The 13,376-nt window shown below is 37.9% G+C and overlaps 1 protein-coding gene across 1 annotated transcript; it reads left to right on the forward strand.

Annotated features, from left to right (window-relative positions):
• Window positions 1-3,799: 3,799 nt before the first annotated feature.
• On the forward strand, window positions 3,800-4,810 carry OR5P3 (olfactory receptor family 5 subfamily P member 3). The gene is given in 5 exon segments (XM_030762638.2): window positions 3,800-4,041; window positions 4,043-4,117; window positions 4,119-4,492; window positions 4,495-4,719; window positions 4,722-4,810. Coding segments are annotated over 5 exon segments (894 nt in total). The 5' UTR covers window positions 3,800-3,910.
• Window positions 4,811-13,376: the final 8,566 nt, after the last annotated feature.

Raw genomic sequence — 13,376 nt, forward strand, 5'->3', positions numbered from 1 at the left:
CTTAATGTCTCCTGGAGTATGCTGGGAGCTTAAAAAAAAACCTAAGGGTAAGGCATGAGGAGTATTGATTTATCTTTTAAAGTAATTTTCTCAGGTGAAGTCATTAAAGGGTCCTCAAGTAGGAACAACTTCATCATACAGGCAAAAAGGAACTTCTTTGGCTGGCACACTCTCCAGGAGAGTTTGAGGTTCAGGGTAATTTGAGTCATCCAAATTTTCCAGTATATCCTCATTTCCATTATTTTCTGATCAATGTTTAAATTCCACATGATAGACCTATGGAGCCTCTGAACTCAAGTGATACAATATATCAACTGACAGAATCAATGTTTGCCCTAGGAATTATGGCTTAGTCATCGATAGTCCTTGGTTTCACTCCATTACTTAGGCAAAGAATTTACAAATATGAATCTGTAATTCTCTTTGAGGTTTCTAGAATGATTAGAAGAGATAGTCCAACACCACAGTAAATGAATTTCTAAAGCTTTTCATTCTGATCTAGGGCATTATGTCATCAAAAGACTTGCCTTTGGTGGGCACTTTATTTTAGGGGATCACAGGTGATATTTAGTTAACGATTTTAAACCATGTGCCGTGAGAATCCCAAGTCTCTTCTTTTCATGTTAGTTTGATATTTACTGCCTTTAGTCACAATCAACCCATACACACACACACGTACACACACGCGTGCGTGCACACGCAAGCACTTATTTTTCCCAGAAGGATTTCTATTTTGGATTGAAATTACGCCTGCTACACTGTATCTTTGTTTCTTCTTGCGTGCCCCAATACAATTAGAATTAGTTTAGAAATCCATCAAAAGTTTTCATTAAAAATTCGAATATACACACAAAAATAAGTTTGTAGATATTCTTAAGATGACACATATTTATATGAGCACGTATACCTATAATTTTCTCTGTCCTGATGGATTTTCAGTGGAATTTTCACAAACAAGTAATGTACTCAAGGACCTACATCCCCAAAGACCCTGAATCTCATAAATACAGCCTTGCTTTACAATGACAATTCTTTGACATTTGTCCTTATCGTTGACGTATAACATCTGCAAGGAATAATTTTCCCTTTCTATTGATACAAGAATGTTTGTTTTTCATTTTTGTATTAGAACTTAAGGTTTGGGCATTTCAAAGAAATCATCATTTGTTGAGCATCCACTTATTTCTATGAACAGTATATTATCATGTACGTCATCTTATTCAACACACGAATCCTGTGAGGTATTTTTTAAAAAAACAAATAAATCATGAAGGGTTGGAGAATTTATATAAATCATCTAAGATTCCATAGATAATCAGTGGCAAAGCTAGAATCTGATTCCAGGCCTATATGGCTGCAAAAGCTCATGGCATTACCCTTTGCTTCCATGCCATTATTGGCACTCAGAACAGGCTCTGTATTTCCCCGTCATCCTTCCTCCACAATTTTGGGAGTAGCCTTCATCCTCCTTTTTGTTCATTCAGCTGTTAACCACAACATAACAATACATATTCAATATTTTTGTGTATTCTTTACTCCGTCTTTGAACGTTATCTCCATTCTACTGGAGCTAAGAACGGTTATTTTCAAGTCTTCTTATTTTCTCTTGAATCAAGAAGTCCTGATTCCATCTCTGTTTAACTCCTGAAGCCTTTTTCCTGTGTCCTTTAGCACTCACAATTATCAACAAAATCTCATGTCCTCAGAATCTCTTTAGAACATTCCATTCTCTTCACTGTCCTTTTCAGTGGATACTTTGCTACCCCAAGGACATTTTTTTCTCTACAGTCTTCTCAAGTGATGTGTGTTTTTTCTCTTACTCTTCATAGCCCTGGGCCTGGTAGTGGATAGTATTCCTTCTCCCCCATTGCCACTTGTAGACATTTTCTCTCTCCTACCTCCAAACACTTATAGTTGAGTTGACATCATCAGACTCGACTAACCAATCCTCCTTATCTTCCTCCACCTTTTGCAATCACCTACTACTGGCATTATGTCTCCTCATCCTTGGAAGTTTTTGGCTTTGGCTTGCTCTTTCTCTCCCAACGGTATTCCTGTCACAATTCCTGATGGACGAGAATTGGGTTTTAATATCTCCACGTAGAAGATCCTTTGAACATCACAGCCTCTTAGTTTCTTGATCTCTCCTCCAAACATCTTTTTTCCCCTCCTACCATATCCAGTCACTCTCATCACCAGAGTTTAGATTTTTAAATATTGTCATTTGCCAACAACTGTAGCTTTTAATCTCATTTTAAGCATCCCAAATTGTAACCATCACCACCTCCTGTCGTTCTAGCTCATTCTCCCTAGTAGAATAATTAAAGCAAATCTTCAGTTCCCTGGGGGCCTGGCACTTTTTTGCAGGCTTTACTCATTTCATGTACTCACTTCCCCTTTGCTCAGCTTAAATGTAATGGTTATTTCACTCTCTATCTTGCACCTACTCTCAAATGCCATACCTATCCCCTTTGTTGCTCTGCAAAAAGAAAATCCTAGTTAAATTTGATTCCTTATCTACTAAGGACCCATAATGGTTCAGTTGAAAACAGGGGCACATCAATTTCCTGGGTCAGGGCACTGAAGGAGGCCCTTTATCGTCTGCCTCACAGAGTTAGTCATTACCGTGTAGCCATTTATTTATATGAATTACTAGATTGCAAAGTCATCCTTTTAAGAGTAAAGATATTACTTATATATTAACGTAATTGAAAAACTTTTTGAACATACAAATGAACCAAATATATGTTCCGATATTCTATATTCTTTTTACAAATTACAGAAAACATCTGTGTTATATAAATATGGTAATGAATTGGCTCCAGGAATGAGCTTTGATCTCAGCTCAGTTGTCAGAAAGCCATTTAACATACAATTAGTTACCTAACTTCTTTAGATCTCAGTTTATAACTTTGTAAAATGAGAGAGATGGAATGGATGGAGTGGCTTTTTGAAGCCTGGCATTCTGTGACTATATGAGAAAGCTCTCATGCTTTTCTTGCTTTTTCATGATTGTTCTCAAACAAGTTGATATGGGAAAGAGCTTTCCAGAAGCTGACCTAAAGGCGTGATTTTTCTCAGACAGGGGCTATTCACATGGGCTGGGTACCTGTGGGAAGTAGGAGGCTGGAACCTTTTGCTAACAGCCCAGCTCCAGTTTATGCAAAGTCTCAGGCACCACTGGAGTCTTTCAGGAGTAGCCTGATCAGTGTGTCTGGTTTCCTTTCCCGGGTTGGCTCACTATTATGAATCAGAGAGCTTGATGCTAAGATGATGCCATCTCCTTTTCCAAACTGCAGTCTCTCCAGGTTAACTTGTTCATGATTTGAGCACCTTTTTCTACACTCTGCCTCTGTTCAAACTTCCTGGATATTGGTTCATCTTTCCTCTAACTGTGATACCTGTTTAAATTCAGGATTCATATGACTGCTCAGCCTCTTTCATATAAGAAATGATACCTCAGATATCATTTTAAACAGTTGTTCTTTTCCATGGGAGCTGGCCCATTCTGACATTTCTGCTCCCTTTCATCATGTCTTTGGCTCAGAAGATACAGTTACTGGGTCCCTCATACCATCTAGTGGCTGTCTCTAGGATGTGCTCATGTGAGTCTATTCCTTACAGACCACCTAAACTAATTATATAAGGCAAATGTGACTTGAATGTGTTAAGTTGAAAAAAAAAAAGATTTTTCTGAGTATTCCTGGCCTTCTATCAATGCACATTTATATTTTTAAGCCTTATGCAAGGTATTGTGTGTGAAAATATTTTCCCCAAACATTTACATGTGAGTGTGTATGATGGGATTTTTTTATTATATAGCTTTTGTAAAAAATATGCAGATTATACTATTTTGTTCTTTTCTAATATCCACTTGTTTTTCTTTCAGTGGATATCATTCTCAGAATAGATGGGGACTGGAAACTACACAACTGTAACAGAGTTCATTGTTTTGGGGTTAGCAGAGGATACTACAGCTTGTGCCATTTTATTTATTGTGTTTCTGGGAATCCACGTGGTCACCTTAATGGGCAATGTCAGCAAGAAGCAGCCCTCAGCTTCATACCCCAAAGTACCTTTTCCTCTGCCATTTGGCCTTTGTAGACATTGGGTGCTCCATCAGTCACACCTGTCATGCTCATGGGCTTCCTCAGGGAAGGAACCTCTATCCGTGTTGCTGGTTGTGTTGCTCAGCTCTGTTCTACGGTCACATTTGGGACGGCTGAGTGCTTCTTGCTGGCTGCCATGGCCTATGACTGCCATGTGGCCATCTGCTTGCCCCTGCTCTACTCCACCCACATGTCCCCCAGAGCCTGCATTCTCTTAGTGGGGGCTTCCTATTAAGGTGGGTGTGTGAATGCTTGGACATTTACTGGCTGTTTGTTAAGCCTGTCCTTCTGTGGACCATATAAAGTCAATCACTTTTTCTGTGATTATTCACCACTTCTGAAACTTTCTTGTTCTCATGATTTTACTTCTGAAATAATTCCCGCCATTCTTCTGGCTCCATCATTGTAGTTACTGTGTTTATCATCGCTTTCTCTTACATCTACATCCTTTTCTCAATCCTGAAGATGTGCTCTACTGAGGGGCGGCATAAAGCCTTCTCCGCTTGCACCTCCCACCTCACAGCAGTCACTCTGTTCTATGGGACCATTACCATCATTTATGTGATGCCCAAGTCCAGCTACTCAACTGAACAAAACAAAGTGGTGTCTGTGATCCCCTGTTGAGCCCCCTCATCTACAGTCTCAGGAACAAGGAGGTTAAAGAGGCCACGAGAAAATGAATGGCTAGAACACACTGGTAGTCCTACTAAAGTAATCTGATTTTTAATAATAAGCACTGTGGAATGAAGGCCTCTCCTGCAGATGAATAAATCACGTACTAAGTAAATTTCAGTGTATATTCATAGTATTCTAGACTCACAAATTTCATTTCTTTTTATTCTCAAGAAAATTTTCAGTGTAAAAAAACAAATGTGCATTCACCAAGATAGGAACATTAGCAAAAAAAAAATTTTATTCTCAGTTTACCCACCATTTCTTGCATCTACAAGTACAAATCTTTTCAAATAAGTTCTGTGCTCTTTGAACGCAGTCTTTGGAAATAACTGCTGGAAGCACCTGAAACTCCTTGAGTGGGAAATAGAGTAGTGTTGCCATCCATGATCTTGTCATCTGACAGAGATGGTGTCCATGATGTACAGATAATCTAAGGATTGAAATCACTGATGCTGGTAGTTGTAAAGCTTCTGCTGCTTTGTGGTCTGAGGCTGAGCAACAGGATTCCTTCCTCCCACAGTACTTCTGCAGGTGAGCCTCAGCAAGCCAAATCAGAAGATATCTGAAAGCTCCATTTATCTTGGCTCTTCCCTTTCAGGGATCTATTCTACAAAATACGTTCAAGAGTTTCCAGAAGAAAGACTATTGGGGGCTAATTGGCATGACCTGGCTCCTTTCTAGATAAAAAGAAGTAATTTTTGCGGTACATGGGCCTCTCACTGTTGTGGCCTCTCCCGTTGCGGAGCACAGGCTCCGGATGTGCGGGCTCAGCGGCCATGGCTCACGGGCCCAGCCGCTCCGCGGCATGTGGGATCTTCCCGGACCAGGGCACGAACCCATGTCCCCTCCATCGGCAGGCGGACTCTCAACCACTGCACCACCAGGGAAGCCCAGTAAGGTTCCTTTTTTAAAGGTTATTTCAATCTTATCAAATATGCGCTACATACTTCTGTAATGTGTGTTAAACCATTTCTTTCCCTCCTGTTCCTGTTGCCTCTGATACTGAAATTCTCAGATTTCTTGCACATAATTTCACTGGAACTTCTGTATTAGCCCTGAAAACTCTCTCTTTAAACCAGACGGTTTCACTTACAGAATTTAAAATTCTTTGTATTCTTATAGACCCCTTTGTGTTTTTCTCCCAGTTGTTTTATTCTGAGTGGATATTTTTTAATAAAAAGGGATAATATTTTTAAGGATCTCATTTTTCCTTTAATAAATGTAAATACCAGATTAATCTTAATATAATTATATCATGTGATTTTTCTATTTCGTCATCAGCAATGATTCTACTGTCCACAATATTAAGTCCAGAGTGAGATTAACTTCATGGCAGTGTGAGACATCTCTCCTTTCTGTTCCCGCTTTTAAACAACTAATTAGGCATCCATACATGAACAAAAGTGCCTCAGTGGGAATTGTGGGATCCAGACCATACACTAAGGGATCCAGGAGGAGTCTTGCCTACCTGTGCATCTAGTAATAGGCAGAAAGACCTTAGTATGGGCATCAAAATCAGCAGGAACCAGTGAACCTGCCCCAGTTCCTCTCGGCCCTGGCCAAGGAAGACCTGGAGAGTGCATACTTGGGCAGAAACCTATGGATTAGAGAGACTTTGTAGAAATTCAACCTTCCAGAGAAGTGATTCCAGCATGCTGTTGGAGCAAAATAATAATAGTAATAATAATAGTAATAATAGTAATAATAAAACATGAGTTTGGAAGACTGTAACTTTGCCAGTGCCATTGCTTCCCCAAGGAAACACTGCCTGGGGCAGAACTAGCAGGTGGTGTCCTCTCCTGCATAGGAAAAGGATAGCAGTGAGTGAGTGCTTGGGTCCCCTGGCATTTCAAGACACTGCTGGAGAAGCCCATTTAAAGAAGTGTTACTGAGGCAGGACCTTCATGATGGGCAGGGGAGGGAAAAGATCAGAAAAGAAGCAGATAAGAATGTTAAAGGGCATTAAAGGGATGCAATTAAGCTGGCTGTAATTCAGCAAGAAGTTCACCCATCAGCCTCTGGGAGCAGGTGTGTCCATACAAGGTCAGGGAAAAATCCCAGATATAATAGGACCAATGAAGACTATACCCCACTTAAAGGCAAATAGTAAAGGTGTGGGGGGGAGGTGTCTGCTACTTCAAATGCAAAACTATCACTGTAAAATTACAAGGAATGTGAAGAATCAAGAAAATATACCATCGCCAAAAGATAACAATAATCCTCCAGTAACTGAACTCAATGGCACAAAATATTGCAATCTGACAAAGAATTTAAAATAGCTGTTTTGGGGAAACTCAACAAGCTACAAGAAAACACAGAAGGACAATATATGAAAAGATGAGAAATTTAACAAAGAGATAGAAATTATAAAAAAAAAGGAATCCAACAGAAATTCTGGAGCTGAAGAATGCAATAAATGAAATGAAAAATGCTATAGAGGGCATCTGTAGTAGAGTAGACCAAATGAGAGCTAGAATAAGTGATCTAGATAACAGAACTTTGAAATAACCCATTCAGAGGAGAAGAAAGAGAAAAGCATGAAAAAGAACAAAGAAAGACTATATGATCTTTGGGATGTCATCAAATGTACAAATATTAAAATAATTGGTGTTCCAGAAGGAGAACAGAGGGAGAAGGGGGCAGAAGGTTAGCTAAGAACTTCCCAAATCTGAGGAGAGACATGGACATCCAAGTTGACAAAGCTAATAGATCACCCTATTATCTCAATGCAAAAAGACCTTGTCCAAGGCATATTATAATGAAACTGTCAAAAATCAAAGATAAAAAGAGAATGCTAAAAACAGAGAAAAAAGATTGTAACCTACAAAGGAACCTTCATTCCAATAGATTTCTCGGCAGAAACCGTACAGTCCAGGAGAGAATGGAATGATATATTCAAGGTGTTGAAAAAATTGGCAGTCAAGAATACTCTATCCACTGAAGTTATCCTTCAGAAATGAAGGAGAGGGACTTCCCTCGTGGCACAGTGGTTAAGTATCTGCCTGTCAATGCAAGGGACATGGGTTCGAGCCCTGGTCTGGTAAGATTCCACATGCCACGGAGCAACTAAACCCGCCGTACCATACGACTGAGCCTGCGCTCTAGAGCCTGCAAGCCACAACTACTGAGCCCGTGTGCCACAGCTACTGAAACCCATGTGCCTGAGCCTGTGCTCTGCAACAAAGAGAAGCCACCGCAATGAGAAGCCCGTGCACCGCAACAAAGAGTAGCGCCTGCTCGCAGCAACTAGAGAAAGCCCGCGTGCAGTAACAAAGACCCACACAGCCAAAAAAAACCAAAAAAACAAAACTGTTCTGAGATTAAAAGTTTATTTAAAAAACAAGAAAGAAATGAAGGAGAGACGATTTCCCAAACAGAAGATGAACGAGTTCATAACCACTAGATGTGCCTTGCAAGTAATGCCAAGAGGAGTTCTTCAAGCTAAAATGAAAAAGTATTAACCAATGACATGAAAACATATGGAAATATACAAAGGTAAATATACAGTCATATTTAGAAAACTCTAACTCTGTAATATGATAGTGTGTTAACCATTCAACTATAGGATAAAGGAAAAGAGTATTAAAAATAAATAGAGTACTACCACCAACCCCATTCTCTTGATTGGCTCCTGGGTTTCTGGAAGCCAGGCCTCTGCCTAACACCCTGGTAGGAGATTGGAAAGTTCCTTTCAAGGGAAACTGACCTAAGAGAAAAGACCTAAATATTTGGATATTTGGGGTATTTTCTAGTGGAAGAGCAGACCTGCATCATCCTGTAGGGATGCCCGTGGTGGATGAGCACTACACATGCACGCAGACATTCATTCAGTAGTAAGGCACCTCACTGTAGAAAGCTTTAAGCTGTAGTGTTGCTGAAACTGGATCTTTCCTTGTTATCAAACAAGCATATGCTAAATATATTCTTATGTATGACATGATTATAATGGAATTCACCTATAAAGATATAACTATTTACAGGTGAGATCTATTATAAGCTTCTCCATTTCTGTTCTATTGGTACATGTGCCCAACAAAGAATGTGTCACTTTTCCTTAGGAATAAAATCATATTATTTGTAAAAAAAATAATAAATATAGCACTATAATTTGTTAGTGAATACACAATATAAAAAGAGGTAAACTGTAACATCAAACAAGGAGGGAATAAATGATGGAGCTTATGTATGTGAAAAAATTTAAGTTGCTAACAGCTTAAAAAGGATTGTTATATCTATAAGATGTTTTATTAAGCCTCATGATAACCTAAAAAGCAGAAACCTAGAGTAGGTTCACAAAAGGTAAAGAAAGGGGGAATAGAGCATACCACCATGGAAAACCACCAATTTATAAATGAAAGCAGAAACAAAGGAAAAAAGTAATAACTGAACTACAAGACTGCCAGTAAACAATAAGATGGCATTACTAAGTCCTTATGTATCAATAATTGCTCTAAATGTAAATGGATTGAATTCACCAACGAAAGGCACAGAGTGACTAGATGGATTAAAAAAATAAACAAGAGCCAACTATATGCTGCCTATAAGAGACATTACAGATTTAAGGACACACATAGGCTCAAAGTGAAGGGATGAAAAAAAATACTCCATGCAAGAAGAAGCAGGGGTAGCTATGCTTATATCAGACAAAATAGACTTCCAGCCAAAATGGTAACAAGAGACAAAGTCATTATATAGTGATAGTGGGGTCAATTCATCAAGAAGATATAACAATCATAAGTATATATGTATCCAACATTGTAGCACCTAAATATATTAAGCAAGTACTAACCGATCTGAAGGGAGAAATAGACAACCATACAATACTAGTACAAGACAAGTACTCCACTTAAGCAATGGATGGATCATTCAGACAGAAAATCAACAAGGAAACATTGGACTTGAACCATATGTTAGACCAAACATATATAGACCAACAGACATATATAGAATATTCCATCCTACAGTAGCAGAATAACATTCTTCTCAAATGCACACAGAATAATTTCCAGGATAGATAATTTGGTGGGCCACAAAACAATTCTCAGTATCTTTTCTGACTACAATGGTGTAAAACTAGAAATCAACAAGAGGAAAGCTAGAAAATCTATACGCATATGAAAACTAAATAACATACTCCAGAACAAACAATGGCTCAAAGAAGAAATTCAAAGAGAAATTTTAAAATCTCATAACAAATGAAAATAGAAACACAACCCACCCAAACCAATGGGATACTGCAAAAGCAGTTCTGAGAGGAAATTTTACAGCAATATATGCATTTTTAAGAAAATAGAAAGCTCTCTATAAAATAGATAACTAATAAGAACCTGCTGTATAGCACAGGGAACTCTACTTCTCTTCGCTGTACAGTAGAAACTAACACAACATTGTAAAACAACTATACCTCAATAAAAAAATTTTTTAAAAAAGAAAGAAAATAGGAAGCTCTCAAATAAAAAACTTAACATTAAACCTCAAGGAACTAGCAAAGGAAGAGCAAACTAAACCAAAAGTTAATAGAATAAAGGAAATAACAAAGATCAGACTGGAATAAATGAAATAGAGAACAGGAAAGCAATACAAAATATTAACAAAACTAAGAGCTGATTTTACAAAAAGGTAAACAAAATTGACAAACCTTTAGCTAGACCAACAAAGAAAAAGGAGAGAAGGCTCAAATAAATAAAATCGGAAATTAAAGGGGAAACATTACAACTGATACCACAGAAATACATAGGATCATGAGAAACTTACTAGAAACAATTATATGCCAACGAATTGGATAACCTAGAAGAAATGGATAAATTCCTAGAAAAGCCCAACATGCTAAGACTTAATCAGGGAGATATATTAAATCTGAATAGACCAAAAACAAGTGTAAGGAGATTGAATCAGTAATCAAAAGCCTGCCAACAAAGAAAAGCCCAGGACCAGATGACTTCATTTGTGAATTCTACTGAATATTTAAAGGCGATTTAGGATTTTCTATATAATCATGTCATCTGAAAACAGTGAGTGTTTTACTTCTTCTCCTTCCAATTTGGATGCCTCCCCCCTCTTCTTTTTCTTGTCAGATTGCTGTGGCTAGTACTTCTAATGCTATGTTAAATAGAAGTGGCAAGAGTGGGCATCACTGTGTTGCTCCTGAGTATGATGTTAGCTGTGGGTTTGTCATAAATGGCCTTTATGTTTTTAGGTATGTTCCCTCTATAACAAATTTGTTGGGAGTTTTAATCATGAATGGATGTTGAATCTTGTCAAATGCTTTTTCTACATCTGAGACGATCGTGTGATTTTTATCCTTCATTTTGTTAATGTGGTGTATTATGTTGTTTGATTTGCAGATACTGAGCCAATCTTGTATCCCTGGATAAATCCTACTTGATCGTGAAGCATGATCCTTTTTATGTATTGTTGAATTCATTTTGCTAATATTTTGTTGTGAATTTTTGCATCTATCTTCATCAGAGATATTGGCCTGTAACTTTCTTTCTTTGTAATATCATTGTCTGGTTTTGGTGTCAGGGCAATCTTGGCCTTGTAGAATGAATTTAGAAATGTTCCCTTTTCAATTTTTTGGAATAGTTTGAATAAGATTGGTATTAACTCTTCATTGTTTAGTAGAATTCCTCTGTTAAGTTGTCTGGTCCTGGATGTTCGATTGTTGGGAGTTTTTTGATTACTGATTCAATTTCATTACTAGTAATCATTCTTTTTGGATTTTCTGTTTCTTCCTGATTCACTCTTAGAAGATTGTATGTTTCTAGGAATTTATCCATTTCTCCTAGGTTGTCCAATTTTGGGTGTATAAATGTTTGTAGTATTCTATTATGAGTGTATTTCTGTAATATTGGTTGTAACTTCTTTATCAAATCCAATTTTATTTATTTTGGCTCTTTTGTTTCTTGATGAGCCTGGCTAAATTAGGTTTATCAATTTAGTTTATCTTTTCAAAAACCAACTCTTAGTTTCATTGATCTTTTCTGTTTTTTGTCTCTATTTTATTTCCAATTGTTTCCTTCCTTCCATTTACTTTGAGCTTTGTTTCTTCTGCTTTTTCTAATTTCTTTAGGCAGAAAGTTTGTTCATTTGAGGTTTTTTTTGTTTCTTGAAGTATGCCTGTATCGCTATAAATTCCCTCTTAGAACTGCTTTTACTGTGTCCCATAGATTTTGGAAAGTTGTGTTTCTATTTTCAGTTGTCTCAGGGTATTTTTTGATGTCCTCTTTGATTTCTTCATTGACCCATTGGTTTTTCAGTAGTATGTTGTTTAACCTTCACTTGTTCATGTTTTTTGCAGTTTTGTTCTTATAGTTGATTTCTAATCTCATAGTGTCATTGTTGGAAAAGATGCTTGATGATGATTTCAGTCTTCTAAAATATTGAGACTCGTTTTGTAGCCTAGCATGTGATCTATTCTGGAGAAAGTTCCATGTGCACTTGAGAAGAATGCTATTTTTGGATGAAGTGTTCTGTAGGTATCTATCAAGTCCATCTGATCCAGCCTATCATTTGGCCACTCTTTTCCGATTGATTTTCTGTCTGGATGATCTATCCATTGATGTAAGTGGGGTATTAAAGTCCTCTACTACTATTGTATTACTGTCAACTTCTTTCTTTATGTCATGTCTCTTAATACTTGCTTTGTATGTTTAGGTGTTCCTCTATTAGGTGCATATATGTTTATGAATGTTGTATCTTTGTCTTTTGCTATAGACTTTATTTTAAAGCCTATTTTGTCTGATATAAGTATTGCTCCCCCAGTTTTTTTTTCATTTTTATTTGCATAGACTCTCTTTTTCCATCCTTTCACTTTCAACCTTTGCGTGTCTTCAGCTGTAAAGTTTTGAAAAGTTTTTTCCTTTTTTGTTCTGATTGGCTGATTCCAACCATTCTGTCTTCCAGGTTGTTTATGTGTTCTGTATCACCTAATCTGCCATTAATTCCTTCTAGTGTATTTTTCATTTCAGTTATTGTATTCTTCAACTTTCAACAGTTCTTTTTATATTTTCTAGTCCTTTGTTGAAATTCTCACTATGTTCCCCTATTCTTTTCAAAGTTCAGTGATTATTTTAATAACCATTGCTTTGAACTCTTTATCAGGTAAGTTACTTACCCGCATTTCATTAAGTTTTTTTTCTGGTGTTTTATCTCATTCTCTCATTTGGAGCATATTCCTCTGTCTTCTCATTTTGTCTGACTTTCTCTCTTTGTCTATGAAATTAGGTGAAACAGTTACCTATCCTGGTCTTGAAGGTGTGTGTGCTTGTGGGGAAGCATCCCTTTGCAGTCTGTGTGTGCTCAGTGGCTTTGGTGGGAGATCTAGATCTGAAATGAGCAAGGGTCATGACTTCTCCTGGTTTGAGCTGGCAGCCACCACCTTAGTGGGGATTAGGGCTGGAGACAGAGTGGCTAGAGTCAGAGCCTGGTGTAAACTGTGGATTCTCCTGTGGCATGATGGCAGTTTCTGCCTTGGTGGGGGTATGGCTGGAGCCAGAGGGGCTTGAACTACAGCCTGGAGCAAGCTGCAGCTAGTCTTGAGACATGCTGGCAGTCACACCTTGGTGGGGCTTTGGCAGAGAGGCTGCAGCT

This window comes from Delphinapterus leucas, chromosome 7 (genome assembly GCF_059928025.1).
Source record: "Delphinapterus leucas isolate spDelLeu-1000000601 "Yukka" chromosome 7, BTC_Dleu_Yukka2, whole genome shotgun sequence".
Taxonomy (NCBI): Eukaryota; Metazoa; Chordata; class Mammalia; order Artiodactyla; family Monodontidae; genus Delphinapterus; species Delphinapterus leucas.